We start from the raw sequence: 19,475 nt of genomic DNA, 5'->3' as shown, positions 1-19,475 counted from the left end.
AGAGGCTAGGGGCGAATCCGCTAGTTTTATACAATCTAACAAAGCTGGTTTTAATCTTATAATTGGACATTTTTATATCCGAGAAGACATGAACAGAGCAGCGACTAAACAGCTGCCAGCCGCCACACAATCTTCCACCCAATTTTTGTCAGCTGTCGGCCGTGGTATAATCGATACTGAAAACAAAATTATTATTAAAAAAATTAAACAAATCAAACCGCAGGTCCTTTTGTTAAGCAACTAGCACCACCCCCTCCCCCCCCCCCCCAATAAGTCGCAAGGGGCACTTATGGTGAAGAGGGAGGGGGGAAGGTAACCCCCTAAATTTAAACAGAAAAGGTAATATTTTTTAGGGGGGGGGGTTATTTTTTTCAAGGGCGATTTCTCTTAGGGGAGAGGGGGGTTCCCTCTCCCGTCAAATATTCAAGGAACTATAAGAAGCCACACTAAAAAAGAGAACAATATCGGTTAGCGCGATCCTATGCTGCAGACAAAAAAGCTTATGCCGATTTTTCAGATTTTTTCTACAACTCTTTAAATGCTATAATTATCCTATCATTTTGATAGGTATCCCCAAAATATAGATTTTCAATTTTTTACCCCCCAAATAAAAAACTTGAACGTCCTTGCATTTATAAAAATAATCTAAGAAATTTGTGCAGTTTAAAATAGTCATTTATCTAATCGTATTATAGTTAGCTCTCCGCGGCCAGTAAAAGGAAAAAATTTCAGATTAATTCCAGTTATGTTGGCGCCGAGGGGCCGTAGGCCAGGGCTAAAAAATCTGGTATTAATATTATGTTTTTAAATATATTATGGTTTTTATTATATTGTTCTTTTTAAAATGTCTAGGATACAATAAATAACTTTTTAGTATCTGTTTTGAAGCCATATTAGAAATAACGATAATTCAAACTCAACCCCCCCCCCCCCCTCCTAAGTCTTATGTATAAAGTTTGGCCAATGGTAGCTGGTAAAATTCGGATTGTAGATTAAATAAACCCTACTGCCATATTGTGTATTTTTAAGTATATGTGTGTTTCATAAAACTCGTTTCTAAGTGCGCGTGTGTGTGTAAAAATGTGTGTGTACGGTGCGTGAACGTAAAATTTGATTTTCGCTTATCATCCCCCCTGCTAAAAGAACAAAAGTTTCTAAAAAACCAATAACAAGTATTTTTTTTAGCAACTTGTTTTCCAATTTATAAAAAGAAATTACGAAGAAAGCTATCGTGTAAGCAAAATCAATTTTAATAAAACAAGTGGCTGCGCCCCTTTGATGCACAGAATTAATATTCAAATGGGACAAGAAATACTCTCAATCCATCCCAATAAAACAGCCTAAAACCATCATAGGTCCTATGTAAAGCTATGTAAAAAAAATAGATAAAAAACAATACTAAACTGTTATATAGTAAAAGTAAAACTTTTCTGACTTAACATATTTTACAACATTTTTATTGTGTCTGAACTGAAAAGAAAAAATGCCTAGTCTTTGAGCTGCATAGAGACTTTAATCATAACGATCTTTTAGTGACGAACAATCAAACATACTGACATAAGCTAGTTATACAGTAGCTCCCCTTCTTCGAAATATTTTAAAAATTTGCTGTTTTTAGTCAAAATAAATTGGTTAGATTGTAGAACAAAGCTGCAAATTTCTACAACTTTCTACGATATTTTATTTCGTATTTATACCTTTACATAGTTAGTTATAAGTTAAAATGTTAGAAAAAATAATTAAATTCTTACGGCGAAAAGTTGTAACATACAGAAATGTTCCAACTTTTTTGTTGTTAATATTATGCTGTTGGGGTTTTGTTATTATAAATAACTTATCATCAAATGTTATAGGTAAAACATTTAATTATTATATCTAAAATGTTTTTTTTTCGGTAGTTAGCCGGTTATAGCCACGCTATCCTTATACTAAAGTAACAGGATGTCTGTGTGTGTATCTGTACCTAAGGATCTCGCTAACAGCTAAACCGATCGGGTTCTCCTTAACAGGGTAGCTTCTCATAAGTCCCGGGAAGGTTTATAACTATTTTGGGGGAGGGTACCACCACCCTCCCAAGAGAAATGACAAAAAAATCGAAATTTTTTAAAATTTAGGGGAGACTTCAACGTCAAATAAGGTGGTATCGTACATAAAAAATTAACTTTAACAAACAAAAACATTTAAAGTGCCACTAGAGGCCTCTAGGGGCGTAGCCGCTAGTATGATATATAATAGTGTCATATATCCTCTTATAAAGAACTTTACGTTTTTATGTTATACATTCTAAATAATCTTAAATTTTACCTCTTCTTTTAAAATTATTTTAAAGTGAAGCTTTTCTACATTTAAGGTCGGTATGTCCGCCCGAACTGTCAGATCTGTTTGTTAATTCAGACATGGTGTAATATTCATATTGATTATATTACATTAATTTTCTAAAAAGGGGAAGGGGTTCTGTGCTCGACTTGGTTCTTTCAGGAAACCGTCAAATCCTTCAAATCTTAATATCTCAATTTTGCTTTAGATGGAATTGATAATAATTATGGGATGGATTGTGACGAGCTAAGAGAAGTTATTCAGGTTAAAGATAGATAGATAGATAGATAGATAGATAGATAGATAGATAGATAGATAGATAGATAGATAGATAGATAGATAGATAGATAGATAGATAGATAGATAGATAGATAGATAGATAGATAGATAGATAGATAGATAGATAGATAGATAGATAGATAGATAGATAGATAGATAGATAGATAGATAGATAGATAGATAGATAGATAGATAGATAGATAGATAGATAGATAGATAGATAGATAGATAGATAGATAGTCATATTTTAAACCTTTAAGATATGTTAACCAGGTATCTAAAGGGATAAGACAATGGCTGATAAATTAATCTGCATTCCTAATGATGTTGCACAAAATTATCAATTCTGTAGATTAAAATTAGTGGTCGAAACGTATGAACACTTAATGAAGCAACCAAACAAAAATCACTAAAGTCCCCAAAGTTGTTAAGAAAACGTTATTATAAACTCTGGGAACTAGTTTAATAAAGAGCCCATTGTCTCCTCTCTCTCTGTATGTTAACTTTAAGTTAGAACTAAAATCTTATAATATTTTTATTTAGAAAAATGTGACCCAAGGGACAGACACAAAATTTGTGGATATAACCTATAACAATGTCATAACAATGGTAAGAATAGGGTTAGATAACAATAGAAAGTTTGTCATCTCTTTCAGATATCTTCTTTTTTTCTTTATGGGACCTGGAAGCATTCCATGGAACCTAAATTTTCTAACACTACAAATTACTATCCATAACTAATACTTGGTCTGTCAGTACTTCTCTAAAAATTTATCTGTAAGAAATGTGCATTTTTTCAGCTGTTATAAAAGATAAGTTGCAGGAATTTTGTATAAAGATTCATATAGCTACAGACAATATATTCTACTATTTATCATGTCTGTCTGTCTTTCTGTTATGTTAAGTTTGAGATTGATATTTTATTGGAGAAGTGTGATTTCTTCTCAGTTGCCATATTTAATGGCTGTTCCCCTTAAACTTAAACTAAAGTGCTTCACTGCTTATGAATGTTGTTATCCTTGTATTGCATTTTCATTTTCACTGTAAGTGGTTGTGTTTTAAATGTAAAACCCTTCTATAACTAAGGTCTGTACGTCACAAGTAGCTATTTTTGTTAATTTAGGCATGTTAGAATTGACCTATTGTTTGTTTGTTCTACCTTTGATTTCAGAGCTTTGCTTTATGTATGTTGTCATCCCTGTTTAACAAAGCTTTTACTATTTCAGGAAGATCTAAATGACAGAAATGCAAAATTAGATGTGATATTTAAAATGAGGTAAAATAACTGTTCTTTTAGTTTTTTTTCTTTTAGAATATATATTTCTCGTATTCATTCGAATCCGGCCTTTGGCACCTCAGGACTGAAAAAACTAGTTTTAATCTTATAATTGTACATTCAATATCCGCGGAAAGCTGTTTATAATATGATGCGAGAAATAACTATTAATTTATTTTATCAAAATAAATATCGTAAGGGCATCGATCCCATAAACCAAGTGTTTGGTACATTTAAAAATATAAATTAGTTACTGTGGGGAACTAAACTAAGTTAAGCTTCATTTTAAAAAGTATTAGGGTAACAATTTCATAGTTACTTTGAAAAGAGGTAATAAATATATGAGATGGGGCCAACAAAACTGACATTTATCTTTTAAGACATTTCCATTTTATTATTAATAAAAAATTTGTCTTAAATACTATCCTATCATGTTCAACTTTTTAGGCCATTGTTGAATTGCTTAGATCCAGATGAAATTTATTTATCAGGTATTTTTAATTGTATAGCATTATTAGTTTGGTTACTATATACCCCTTTTTTTAACAATGTCATGGCCATAGATATTTTATAAACCCCGAACAAACATATTATGCAAATATGAATTTTCAAAATAGCAGCTTTATTATTCATTTAGGATGATTTTACAATAAATATGAAATTTAGATGCCTCTTTTGGTTACAAAATTCCACTGTTATTTTTTAATTTATCAGCACCAATAAAGCACAAGATCTCAAAAACAGCATTTGGGGGTAATACTGGTGAACAAACATATTATGCAAATCCAAAACAAAGCAAAAAAAAAAGGTTTTTGGCACTTTTCTCCTCTTTTAAAGATTGATTATGATAAAATAATAATTTTTAAAGGGATTTATGCATTAATTATTATAAAATATAGTATAAGGTAGAAATTAATGATTTTTCTAAATAAGAAATGTTTGAAAAAAATGAATTGGATCCCTATCACTTTAGAGGACAGCTGCTGACCCCCAGTCTTATGGATGAACCTAAATACATGTTAAAGATAAAAAATAACCCTGAAAATTATACAAAAATGTTTTTTATGTGTTGAAAAAATCTATTTTAAAATCTTGATTTTGAGGATGATGACCTTTAAGATGCCCCTATTGGTGGTGATGGTGAGCCAAATGTTATCAAAGTGCATGTCCATGATGACAACTTATATATTAAACTATGATCCAATTTTTGTAGTTATAGCATCCTCCAGCCCAGCATTATTAAAAAAGAAAAGAATTGCAATTTTATTTACTTCATTTCATAAGGTGAATACTGTAGTTTTTAGAAGATGGTTATATTTCTTGTCGGAAGGCTCCATTGGAGGCTGCTATGACTACAAAAAATGGTACATAGGTTAATAGACAAGTTGTTGTAATGGGCATGTACTTAGATAACATTTGGCTCACCATCACCACCATCAGGAGCATCTGAAAGGTCATCATCCTCAAAATCAAGATTTTAAAATGAATTTTTTTTAACACATAAAAAAAACATTTTTGTATACTTTTCAGGGTAATTTTTATCTTTAACATGTATTTAGGTTCATCCATAAGACTGGGGGTCAGCAGCTGTCCTCTAAAGTGATAGGGATCGAATTTATTTTTTTCAATCCTTTCTTATTTAGAAAAATCATTAATTTCTACCTTATACTATATTTCATAATAATTAACGCATAAATCCCTTAAAAAAATATTATTTTATCATAATCAATCTTTAAAAGAGGAGAAAAGTGCCTAAAAACCTTTTTTTTGTTGCTTTGTTTTGGATTTGCATAATATGTTTGTTCACCAGTATTACCCCCAAATGCTGTTTTTGAGATCTTGTGCTTTATTGGTGCTGATTAATTAAAAAATAACAGTGGAATTTTGTAACCAAAAGAGGCATCTACATTTCATATTTATTGTAAAATCATCCTAAATGAATAATAAAGCTGCTTTTTTGAAAATTCAGATTTGCATAATATGTTTGTTCGGGGTTTATATTTTTATATAAAAAAAACCTTTGTCTAGTGTAACTTTAGATCTCAAAATCGCTAGACTGATTTGGTTCTCATTTACAGTGAATATGGGAAGGTCTATACCCATTTTTGGGGGAGGGAACCTCCACCCTCCAAAGAAATATCATCCATCTGGATAAAATACCCCCTAACTAAAGTTTTTTTTAAAATCTAATATTTAAAGTGAAGTGGCTCCTCCACACCACAGCCTAATTACTTACCTCAAGTGATCCTAACTAAAGTTGCCTCTAGAGGCGAAGCTGCTAATTTTTATATAAAAAGAAAAAAAATGGATTATTTTTAGATGTATTAAAAAAGGACTATTTTGTCCCACCAGCAAGAAGAGATGAAAAATATGTTTTAGAGAATGAGCAATGGTTGGGTAAGTAAATTTTGCAAATACCATGACAACATCCAAAAGTAGCGAAGCACAGAAAATCATGAAATTGACAAACGGACAAAATGAGTTATTGTAGAACAGAAGACAAGAAAGAGAGAAAATGTACAAACTCAAATAAAATTCGCGTAATCTTTGAAGATAATGGTTTATGTCTTTTGAAGCAATACCGATAAAGAGAAGGACAAAGCAATGAATGAATGACCAGATGCGCAAATCATATGTCACAGGAAACTTCATTGAAAATTTCTGCTGTCTGTCTTAAATAGCTGTCGAGAAGATCCCACACTCCCCATAGCATTGCGGACTGACTAATGGACTTAAAAGGATTTATCTACAATACTTAAAAATCCTATATTTAAAATATGGCAGGGGATAATTTTATTGACATAAATAAAAGTACTTTTAGTTAAACAAAAAAATACCACAAAGAAATTCTCACTTTGTTGAATTGTTAATAAACGTCTTTATTTTCATAGATATGAAATATGAAAGGAACCAACAAGCTTTGGATGTAATGCAAATGGTTTATAAAAACAATCTAACAGTAAGTTTTAAAATAATTTACAGCCAAAATTGAAGGGGGGGGGGGGGGGCTAAATTTCAATTTCAATATTATAATAATTTTTTAAAAGGTAAATTCTTTAGTGTGGGGATATTGGACAGTAAGTTACACTTGTACCCAAAGTTTTAACATGTTCGCATTGGTTGGTTTAAAACTTTGGGTACTCTTTACGAAATTTTATTCAAACCAATAGTGTCAAAACTTTTCAACTAACAGTTTTAATCTACAGAAGAGTAATCATGTTTAACATAAATGGGAATGCATAACATTTTATCGTCTTCTCTTATCCCTTAAGATCCATAGATCTAATCACAAGGGGTTAAGATTAACTTGTGGGATCATGGAAAGAAAACGAGGTAGCTGATTTTATCGTAATTTCACAGTAGCTTATGATAGGCTATTTTAGGTTAGGTAAATATCAATGATAATCCCGCAGGGTTAGTAAATTGGCCTCGCAGGGTTATAGTGCTTGAAGGGACTTGAAATAAGAATAAAGCTACTGTGAAGATAAACAAAACCCGCTACTTCGTTTTCTTTCCATGATCCAACTTGTGTTTAGGGAGGATTTTTCGTGGAGGCTGGGGCTGCCGACTGTGAATTTTCTGTCTCACTCCCTCTAGAACATAACTATAACTGGACAGGTTATTTTATTTACTTGTAGCTTATACCTTATTTATGGGTTCATTTTACTATTTTCTCTGATAACTTTCATTTCTTATCAGCAATATGAATAACAAAGTAACTCTAGGTATTAGAGTAAAACACTAGAGGGAGAAAGAGTTAAATAACTGTATCTCTCCATAGCAACCACCTTGTGCAACCTTTCTATTGGGTCATTGAAAATCAACCAATGGTGTCACTTATAACACAGCCAAGTAGCAGAAAATAATTTAGAAGCAGACGAATGAGGTCTTTAAAAAAGAAAGGGAGGTAGTTGTCTGTATATACATCTACACTGTAGATCTGTTCTCTAAGCATTTTAAATGGCAGGCCAAACAGCAAACAACTAAAGATTACTTTTTTGAAAACATTTTTTTTACTGATATAATCAAGGATATGCCCAAAAACTGGCATATTTTGTATTTTGGTATTCACAACTCTTTCACATTTTAATAAGAAAAGTTTATCAAAATTGATCCAAAGTGCAGTTCCAAATTATAAATAGTTACACTAAACCACTAGTTTTTTTTTATAAAAAATTAAATATTTTGGATCTACTGCAGTTCATGGTAAAACATTGCTGGTAACGAATGCTTCCTGTTTCCTAGCAATATTCCAAGAATCCTGGATCTAGCATAACAAGAAATATTTCTGGAGCCACCAATGTTTAACTTTCCTGGTTGCTGGCAATTTATGCACATTCCTGGACTCTGGCAGGTTTGAAATATTCCTGTTAAAAAGCAATATTTCCCTTTTTAATTCCCATTACCCTTTTATCACACTTACCCCACAAATAGAGGTTGATAGCACGCTACTCGAAGCGGCTATTTTGGCATGTTTGTCTGAAAGACCAATGGTAAGGGTTTTGGTAGTGGGAGGGGGGGGGGGGGTAGATCCTACTCTGTACTAATTGGGTATGGATATGAAAAAAGGGTCATATAAATAAATTTGTTTCATTCAGTCATTTGCTTTTGTGATTTGACAGCTTCGAATTTACTGTACAATTGGCCCTTAAGTCCATGATTATAAATATTTGAGAAGATTGCCCAAATTAGGTTTGAAAAGATTTAACCTGTTAATTTTTATATTCTAGTAAATAATCTTGTGTAAAATTGTAGACATTCCATCGACTAATGCTTTAATTATAGTGGGCATTGCTAACATAATATCGACAAGCTAATTTCAAAATGAATTTTATTTCTGAATATTTTACTGTAAGGCTGTAATAAAAAGTAAATCAAATGGACATAATGTCTTTACATATACAGCATGACCCTCAAAAAAGTATTTTTAAGCATAGCAGCCCTTATTTCTCAATGAATTATAAAAAAATGCATATGTCCTTGTTCTCCATAGTATTCCACATAAGTAGATATAAAAATATTTTTTTTACCTCCATTAACACCGGAGATTTTTAGAGCTAAAGTTTTGAAAAAGTGACTGAGGAAAAAGTAACTTTTAACATGAAACGACTTTTTTAGCAAAATTAAGGTAGAAATCCTTTTATTTTTGTTACTAGCAGAAACTTTATACAAAAATGAAATAAAAAATTTAGTTTTTGAGTAAAAAGCATTTTTTTACACATATTTTTTGAGTCTTTTTAGTTTAATGATATTTTGAAAAACTTACTTATTAGGCAAAATTTTTTAAGATTAAAAAACCAAAAAAATCTTTATGAATATAGCAGGAAAATTGTTTTTGTTTCACAATCCTAACTTTAATAACAAAAAAGTTATGAAGAAAATAAAATTAAAACATAATGATTTTTTTGTCTAAAAAGCTTAATTAACCCCCTATTAAATTATTGAGATATCAGAAAAGTAGGCGGAGCAACTGTCATAATTAATCCTTTTCTCAAATAAGGGTTAATAAATAACCTAAAATTTGCAAATTATCAATTCATTCAGTAGTATTTTTTGCCATTAAAAATTTATATTTTTTGGTGGAATAAAAAAGAAATAATTAGTTAACTTGTTTTTCTTTGTGTCTCATTATTCAGTTGCCAGAAAAACATAATATAACCATCCAAAAAATAAGAGAAACAAAAAAAAATTCTTTTTCTCAGTCACTTTTTCAAAACTTTAGCTCTAAAAATCTCCGGTGTTAATGGAGGTAAAAAAAATATTTTTATATCTACTTATTTGGAATACTATGGAGAACAAGGACATATGCATTTTTTTAAAATTCATTGAGAAATAAGGGCTGCAGATGCTTAAAAATACTTTTTTGAGGGTCATGCTGTACTATAAACAAATTGATTTTTAAATTTTCATAAACTTATGGCTAAGCCCCCTACAGGCCTCTAGGGGCACTTGAAGAGGTGGGAGTTGAATCCCAAAAACCCGTTTTTATAATTTGTCTATGTTGCGTTTAAGTCTCACGTATGGTCCCTCAGATGTCAAAACTTTATTTTAGTGTTTGGCCAAAATGACTTAGCAATTGTATCTGTAAGTACGTCTAATAACACCCTATGCTATTTTTAAAATCCTAGAAAATTTTTTTTGCAAGAAAATTGCATAAATTTGCAACCTTTTTTAGAACCACTACATAACTCGAGTTTTAAAACTTTTTATATAAAATCCTTTTTACAAAAAATATCAATAATTACTTAAAATTAAACCTGAAAGAAAAGAAATCTCATTACACGTGTTAATTTGCATGTTTTAGGTCTTTTTTTGAGGAAAGTATAACTTCCACATTTTTGACAATAATTATATTTTTTAACATTTCAAAGTAAAATATAATAAAACTTAAACGATTTTTCTTGAATTATCAGTTGAAAATTTCATCAAACATGCAATTTAAGTGATGAAAATTTAATAAAATCATTTTTTGAATGTTTAGAATTACCAATTTTCTACATTTAAAACAAACTGTTAACAAAATTTAAAATCATTCTAATATATAACTTTAAAAATCAATAACATTTTATAAAATGATGTTTTAAAAAATAAATCATTAAAAGGTATTAAAATGCATTTTAAGTTGCTTAAAATTATAACGAGAATATCTTTTTACACTTTATTCTTTGTAATAGAGATTAATCGTAATTTGCTGAAAATGAAACATTTAATAAACTAATTGAATCTTTTTGTGACCATATTTAAAATTTTTAATTTTTACACTAAGGTGTTTTTTAATAAAAATCTTTGTTAATTTCTGTTTTACGACAAAAAAAGAAAGGGACTTTTTTACTATTTCTAGGTTATCTTATGCAATTTAAACTATATAATATGAAATAAATTTTAATTGTCTTTCTTTTGAGCCACAAAATACTGTAAAATGTAACATATATGCAAAAATAACAATTTTTTTAATGAATATTATAATATCCTTATATGACATTGCGTCAGAGCTTATTCTTTAGATCATATGTTCATGAAAAGTAGCCATAACTTGGAGGGTTGCACTATTTGTTAGAATATTAAATAAACTTGAATGGTAAAAATATTAGCATATCCTTTGTTAATTCAAATGCTTTAGGTATATTATTCGGAAAGTTAGTTAAAAAAGAGAGCATTTGCTGTGTATACTGTTGAAAGACTTTCAAAAATGTGAATTACAAAGCAATCCTAAAAGATCGGGCCGTAGGCAAGTCTTGGTCGATTGGGGGGTACGGGGGTTTTCTGATAGCAATTTGCGTTATTGGTATACAAGGTAAAAAAACAACATTTTAAAGAAATTCTTTAAATAAAACCCAACGTGTATTGGCAGTACAAACATCTTCATGCTAGCAGACATATGTTTATCAAAATTAAAGAAAAGTATTTCCACAAGAAAAATTATTCAGGTTTCTACTTTATAATTTTAAATATTTTTTTTCTGATAAAATGTTTGACATATATCATATAATCATTTACCAAAAAAAATATTTTGATAATTTAGATTTCAGAGAATATGAAAACCCTCAAAAACTAAGACGACATTTTGCATCTTCTGCTATGACATTTAAGAAAAAAAATTTAAAAATCAAAATTTAGTATGAAAACTATTTTTATCGATTTTTCTGAAGGTATTATCGTATTCTATGGGTTTTTCATTATCATTTACTTATATCGAAAGTGCCAAACATTGTACCCTAACTTATTCATTTAATAAAAAACCAGCCGTGGTCTGTACGAAAAAAAGCATTCTGTGATTTCTCTGGTACCCTCCCCCAAACTAATAGTTATAAACCGTCCCGGGACCTATGAAAAGCTTCCCTGTTAAGGAGAACCCGATCGGTTCAGTGGTTAGCGAGATCCTTCGGTACAGCTAAACAAACAGACATCATGTTTCTTTATTAAAGGATATCCATGGATCTCCGGGGATAATAAAATGATTAGTTCTGTAAACTTTAATTTTTATCTAAACTATTATATAAAATAATATAAATGTGCTAAGAATTTCTCTAACTCCCCCCCCCCCCTTCCTTCTTCTCCTATTGACATATTTTGATGTACGGACAAACTTTGTGGCGGCATGGCTGGTGATGTTTCCTATTTCCTATCCTGTATTTGACTGTGAGTGGTTGTTTAGAATTGCCAATATTTATATGTTGCGATAGTTTGCCTTTCCCCTAACTTTGCCCTTTCAACTTTCCCCTAGCTTTTTAATAAAGTGCTTTCCCTTTTGTAATAACCGTGATTACCCATTTTTAAAAGCGAGGCTTTTCTATAATTAGGTGAGTCCGTCCGTCTGTCCAGAACGGATGGCTTTCGTTGATTTAGGCATGTAGTTAGGTACCACCATCATTACTAGAATCTCCGTACGTCCATTTTAAACAAGTTTTTAACTTTTTTAAACAGCAAGTTTTTATTATCCGATTAATCTAATTTTTTTAATACTGATTCCTATGACAACTAAGTACAATGTTATAAGCGAAACATCTTTATAATCAAGTCCTAAAAAAGTAAGTTTGCCCTTAAACATTATCTTATATTTAATCAGCTTTCAAGAAATTACTGACATTTTTGTATCGTATTTTATACATTTATATTCTGATTATTCAGTTCTGACACTCTAGAGCTTCGCTTTTATGGATGTGGTCATACTTGTTAAATTGCAACTACGTTTTTTTTTAATAAGGGTGAGAAATAGAGACGTATATATTATCATGGACTTCCTAGCGACCTTCATTTCCAAGATGGAACTTACATACTTTCTCCTAAATCAAATATCTACCAATTAAAATCTCTTTATTATTAGACGACTAGAGTTGGCTCGATATAACTATCTCCCTATTGGCTAGTTTTCTATATGCATATATATTTCTCAATAAATCTATTTTCCTCACCCGGCATTACTATTTAAACGGAAGTAAATATTTAATAATTTAAATGATCTTAAAAAGATCTTTTAAATTATATTTTTTTCTTTACATTGCCATCACCAAAGGGTTTATTATATGATTACAATTTTAGTTCAATATTTGAACACACAAAGTGTCGCCACAATCGAATTCTTTTAAAACAGAGTTTTCTTAAATTTATTATATCATAAATTTAAATTTTGTTTTTTATGATTAGAAATTAAATACTTCATTATAATGTAAATAGCAACATGAAATGAAAAAAATGAATTTGTTTTTAATAAAGTAAAATAATGGGTCTTATCGTTCTGGGCAATGAGAGTTTATTATGGATTATTGGAGCACTATGAGTTTTCAAAGAATAGTCCTTGGAAAACTTGAGCTCGTTTATAGACATTTATTTCCTATATAGATCTGACATGGATCTTGAAGCAATTAAGCAGGCCGTTTTGTACAGGTTAAAAATTGGAAGATTTCATTAAATAAAAGTTATCGCAAATATACTTAGTAAATAATAAAATTACATTTGCAAATACGATTAAAATAAAGACTATCTTTTTAATTTATTATAAAAATAAAGAGGCGGTATTGATTGTTAGGTTGTTGGGCACTTTTGATGGATGCCATTTAAATTTTGCACGTAAGCGAAATTTAAAATAAAAGCAGTTAAATTTGTAGGTGAAGATCCCCAACCCCTTTCTCCTACCTCTTTTAAGTATGTATAGAATGTAATTACAGCTAGTTTCACAGCATTGGAAGCCACTGTCCCTTTTTAAGCATTGCTTTACCCCCTAAGAAATTGTGAAAAAGGGTATGGGGTAAAAACTCCTGTAGGCCAGTAATCTTCTGTCATTGCTGGTAACCTGGAAAATGTGCAGATTGCCAGCTAACAGGAACCTGGGATTTAGGGAAATATGCGTGCTGCTGGACCCAGGATTCTTGTTATATTGCCAGTAACCAGGAAGCATTCGTTACAAGCAATATTTTACCATGAACTGCAGTAGATCCAATATTTTAAACTTCAGGTGTTTTGATTGAAACAACTACATTCTTCTTTAACAAATGTAAAAAGGTAGGTTAAATGGAAATTTCATAGTACAAAGAAATATTTCAATTGAAGAAAACTGGTTGATGCCAAATAAAATTTTATCTTTATTCAATCAAAAGTTTATCAGATATTGTTGGCAAAATTACCAAATTTTAAGGGACTGGTTTGAAAGCTTGATAATATGATTCCCTGAAAATGAATTAGTCTAAACAATGAATGAAGATTGTAGAATATAAGTTGATATTATGACCGGAAGGAAATTATCGTCGATTTAGCTTGCTAACATGGAACACTTTTATTAGTCAGTTCGTTTATTCAGTAGGACGGGATGGGGTAAAGGGGGGAATCGTTATCCCAGCACGCTGCAAGTTTCAGTTTAACATGTTAATCTGTTTTAAGATTCAAGTAACAATATGTCCATTCCCCCCATCTCCCCTGATTCTAAATATTTATCTCACCATTCCACTTTCTCTTTTATTTTAGAAAAGAAGGAAGTCATATTTATTAAACCACTGCCTTGGCACACAGACCAGAGCTCATTTTACAAAATTTAATTTTAGAAGGTTTGGAATAAGACTCATTTCAGAATTTGCATTTGACACGTCTTGTTAATTAGTATTTTTGATCTTTTTTGGTCTTTTTGCAAACAACTATAGGATTTACTGTGAAGTTTCTTGAAATATATTTACCTGTAGAATAAATTAATTTCAGTTCCAAAAATATGTACAAATAATATTATCAATAAAATGTACTTTTGTTCTAATTAAATGAAATCTTATTTAAAATATCCCAATAGGAATAATATTTTGAAAGGCTAATACAGACAAAATTTGACAAGAATATTATTATTTAGTGCAGGAAAAACCAAGGATAATCAGCCTGCCATGGCTGGATTTAGTGAGGCTGATAGTGCCAGTGAGTATGTTTTTCCGGTAGGTGCTAGTTTTGTTCATCTAATTTTCATGTTTTTATCATGTTTTAAAATAATGACTTCAATGAGTTGACTAAAATCACCAACTTCCAAAATTATACATTTATCCATTTACTACCTTAGCTACTTTATATTTAAAAGGCATCTACAATGTCATTATTAAGTACCACACAGTAACAGTCATATGCTTTGACTGATTTTGTTATAAAATAGTATTATTTTGACAAAAAAATTTCTTGTTCATGTATTTATTGTAACAAGATTGAAAAAAAAATCCCTTGCATGATTTATTGCTTCAAATTTCTTTAAACTGTTTTTAACCTATTTTTTAATCATATATCAAAAATATACTATGACACCAGTAGAAACAGACTGCAGAGCCCAAATTTGAATTAAGTCCCCAATAAACTTTTTTTGGGGGATTTAAAAAATAATTTTATATGTTGCTGTGATCATTTTGACGGAAGCAAAAGAAACTTTTAGTTTGGGGTTAAATTGTTTCTTACAGAACAATTTTATGATTCAGTTCATATCAATACAATAATAAAAAAACTCTACTCTGTTCGATGGAAATAATTTTTTTTCTAAAACAATCAATTTCAGTAAAAAATTTAACATAATACAATAAAACACATTTGCTAAAGTTAAACCAATAAGATTTCTTGTTTCATTTCAATTTTTTACGATTTCCGAAAGAGTGTTTTCACAAAGTGACTTATTTACAATGTAGTTAAATAATTTTTATTTAATTAAAATGAAAAGAATGAAAACTATACACGTAAAAGATACATAATTTTTAAAAATATTTAAAAAAATAAGTTTGAATAATCTTATTATATATCATATTTGTATATGTGTCAAAAATAATTTTGTTGTATTGCATAAACATTTGTTGACATCTTGTCATGTTGACATCAAATTTAACCCTTTACAGCCAATTTTTATGTGTTTAAAATAGGTGAACGAACACAAACATGTTAATGTTAATTCATTGGTATATTGTAAAGATTTAACTTTTTAGTGAATTTTTATAGTAAAATCATAAGGCCTAATTTTACTCTATACCAGAATACAATATTTATGAAGCAAAACACTCTAAAAGCTACGAATTTTACCCAAATAAAAAAAAGACCTTTTGCTTTGATCAAAATGACTACGGCAACAGTAAAAATTAATATTTAAATCCCCCCAAAAAAGTTTATTGGGGACTTAATTCAAATTTAGGCTCTGCAGTCTGATTTTACTGGTGTCATAGTATATTTTTTATATACGTTTTAAAAATAGGTTAAAAACAGTTTAATATGATTCAACTAAACATGTAGGTGCAATGTTTTAATCTTGAGAGCATATTACAAGCGGCTGGCAAGCCTACTGTAAATCTGTTCATACTGGACATTGAGGGCTGGGAGCTGGCTGTGCTGAGAAGTATCAACTGGGACCATGTAGACATTGAGGTAAAAATTGTCGGGAATCTAAAGGGATAAGACAATGACCGATACATTGATGTACAATAAGCTAAAAAAAATTGGAAAGAATTTTAATGAATATAATGGATTTAAAATCTGCATAAAATTTTAAGGAATTTTTTATAAAATTCGTTTTTTTATATAATTCTTTATCTATAAGCGCAAATACAAATTAAGTTAAATAATTTTGACATCTGTGATTGGTGGATTGAAAACTATCTGCGCCCTGATTGGAGAAGCTTAAGTAACGTACATCATTCAACCAATTAGAGCGCAGGTAGTTTCCAATCCACCTATCCTATTGGTCAAAATTTATTAACTTAAATTGGATTTGCGCTTTTAAATAATGAATTATATAAAAAACGAATTTTATAAAAAAAATCCTTAAAATTTTATGCAAATTTCAAATCTATTATATTTATTAAAATTCTTTCCAATTTTTATAGCTTAATGTACATACCTAATAATGATACTCAAAATTACCATTTCTGTAGATTACATTTAATGGTTAAAAAGTTTGGACACCCATTTTAATGAACCAACCAATTAAAATTCCATAAAAAGTCCTTAATGTTGTTAAGCCAACGAATAAAAAATGTTATCAAAAAACTTTGAGGACCAGTATAATAAACAGCCCTATGTCCCCTATCCCTCCCTGAAGAATTGTTGTACTTACATACAAATATCTCTGTATCAGAATAAGATACAATTATGAGTAAGAATCTTAGCAAATTGGTCCAAATAGTGAATCTGGAGAGGATTTTATTATAAAAATATAGTTTTATTATTGGTATTAGCTGTTGTTTGGTTCAGTTCATCCCTAAAAAGAAGCTGGGTGTTGGTAAAGTTTTTTTTCAAAGGGTGGGGGAGTAGCAGGATCAAATCTTTCTTGCTTTTAGAGAAATAGCCAACAAAATAAACACTCATAACTAAATGATCTTAAAATTATTTTTTAAAATCATTTGTGAGAAATTAACTCCTACATATGGCTTAAAATGTTAAGGTTCTATCTGTAGAAACTGGTTTGGCAGGCGAATTGATGAAAGGTATACTTTAATCATTAATAAGATATAAATATTAAGTAATTTTGAGTCTTCATTATTACCAAGCATTTTTATTTTGTTAATTTAGAAACATTCTAGACAATTAACATTTTAAATATAGCTTTAGCATTAGAAGCAATTGAAAATTAAAATTGTTAAAATATTTGTGATCATATTTATTCAATTTCAAAATGCATTTTTAAGTCAAAGAAAATGACACGTAAAGTTTTTTCTCGTATTCATTCGAATCCGGTGGATAGGAACCGGTTCTCATAAATACGAAAAAACTATGTCTAGCATCGTATTATATCCAGCTTTCTACGAATATAAAAATGTACAATCATAAGATTAAAACCAGTTTTTTAGCCCGTGCCTTCGGCAACTCAGGGCTAAAAAACTGGTTTTAATCTTATAATTGTACATTCTATATCCGCGGAAAGCCGTTTATAATACGATGCGAGAAATAACTATTCTCTTGGTTCAATATACCTATTGAACAATGTACTTATGAATATCTAGAATATTAAATTGTTAACACTAAATATTTTTTTATTCAGATTCATCTCCACAACTTATCATAGACTTTTTAAAAGACAAGGGATACACCAGGTATATGCGTTTTTATTGGACAATACCTTTCCTTACTTAAATGTTATTACTCTTGTTTATTCAGCAAATTCCATTTGAAATTGCTAAAAATTTTGATCTTTAAGTGGCATAACTTGTTTTGTGATTTAACTGAAGAGAAGTGAGTAAGGGGGGGAAAAGAGGGAAGTTGGTTGTAGGAAAATTATCACTTGTCCCTATTTTCTACATGCTGAATAAAGCATGATATTACTTTACTTAATTAGAAATATAATGTCTACTAATTTTTAACATTTCTAACTCAATTAGTGATTTCCCAACTAGCCAGTAGAGACTTTGCTTCATAGAAGGAGAAGTCACTCTTTACGCATATAAAGCTTCTCTGAAAAGAAGAAGCCAATCAAAAATGACATTTCCTCATTTTTTTGCTCAAAAGCAAAACTAAAAACACTTTCTATACTTTAGACTAGTTACTTTGCCCCTTGCCTATGAAATAGTTGGGGAGGTTAGAAATAGCCTAAAACCAACTAAAACATTTATAATTTCAGATTTAAGCACAGAGAAGGAAACTACAAAAGCCCGAAAAACAAGCCACAAAATGATATGTTTGTTCGTAATGATATTGTTCAAAAATATAATGTTGTTCAACTACTGTGATCATAAATTTAGTCACAATAAGACAAAAGGGGGGGGGGGGTAATGCAACCATCTCGTAATCAGTGATTAAATGGCACTTAGAATTCGATACCAATCTGAAATTTTGCATGAGTAATCCTTGGTAGGTCTATTTTCCCTAAATTGAACAAAAAATTGGAAAAGTAACAGCTGGCGGCTGGCAGCTTAGCCTTTTTTTTGCCTATATTCGGGGCAAATTCATAATTAATTACTTAGGAATCAACTTTTAAAACATATTTTTGGTTTAATTCATGGTAAATGATAGCAATAACCATTTTTTTAATTTCTTATACCAGCTGCTAAACGGCTAGAACCGGCTGGGAGCTGCCAAGAGTATTTAGGGTAGATATGGCTTGTGATGTGTCTAGGGGTAGGTTTTTATGGCTGCTGAGCTCAAAAATACTACCAAAAATAGTGGCCGCCCATTCATATGGCAGCTGGGTAACAGCTGCAGCTCAGCTGGACGCGGCCAAGAGTAGAATGAGTAGATAGGGCTTGTGACGTGTCTAGGGGTAGGTTTCTTATGGGTTCTAAGCTCAAAAATACTACCAAAAATAGTGGCAGCCCATCCATATGGCGGCTGGGTAACAACTGCAGCTCAGCTGGGAGGGGCCAAGAGTAGAATGAGTACATAGGACTTGTGACGTGTCTAGGGGTAGGTTTTTATGGCTGCTGACCTCAAAAATGCTACCGAAAATAGTGTCGGCCCATCAAAATGGCAGCTGGGTAACAGCTGCAGCTCATCTGGGAGCAGCCTAAAGTAGAATGAGTAGATAGGGATTATGACGTGTCTAGGGGTAGGTTTTTATGGGTGCTAAGCTCAAAAAAAACTACCAAAAATAGTGGTGGTTTATCCATATTGAATATTTCAGTATTGATTTAGTTGTTAAACAGCTGAAATTGGCTGAGAACAGTTACCAACAGATAAA

General features: G+C 30.5%; 1 protein-coding gene across 1 annotated transcript; it reads left to right on the top strand.

Annotated features, from left to right (window-relative positions):
• Positions 1-1,681: 1,681 nt before the first annotated feature.
• LOC145323757 (uncharacterized) lies at positions 1,682-18,557 on the top strand. Its single transcript, XM_080166265.1, has 15 exons — positions 1,682-1,853; positions 2,525-2,580; positions 3,139-3,204; positions 3,822-3,871; positions 4,319-4,362; positions 6,191-6,268; positions 6,763-6,830; positions 7,408-7,489; positions 13,824-13,870; positions 14,330-14,409; positions 14,700-14,778; positions 16,100-16,231; positions 17,247-17,289; positions 17,844-17,895; positions 18,420-18,557. The coding sequence occupies exons 1-15, from the start codon at positions 1,724-1,726 to the stop codon at positions 18,526-18,528; spliced, it is 1,116 nt and encodes a 371-aa protein (XP_080022391.1). The 5' UTR covers positions 1,682-1,723; the 3' UTR covers positions 18,529-18,557.
• The last annotated feature ends 918 nt before the right edge of the window (positions 18,558-19,475 follow it).

Source organism: Acartia tonsa, chromosome 7, assembly GCF_053477335.1.
Source record: "Acartia tonsa isolate MP-2025a chromosome 7, ASM5347733v1, whole genome shotgun sequence".
NCBI lineage: Eukaryota > Metazoa > Arthropoda > Copepoda > Calanoida > Acartiidae > Acartia > Acartia tonsa.
Note: the sequence above shows the minus strand (reverse complement) of the source record. Positions and strands in the feature narration are given on the sequence as shown.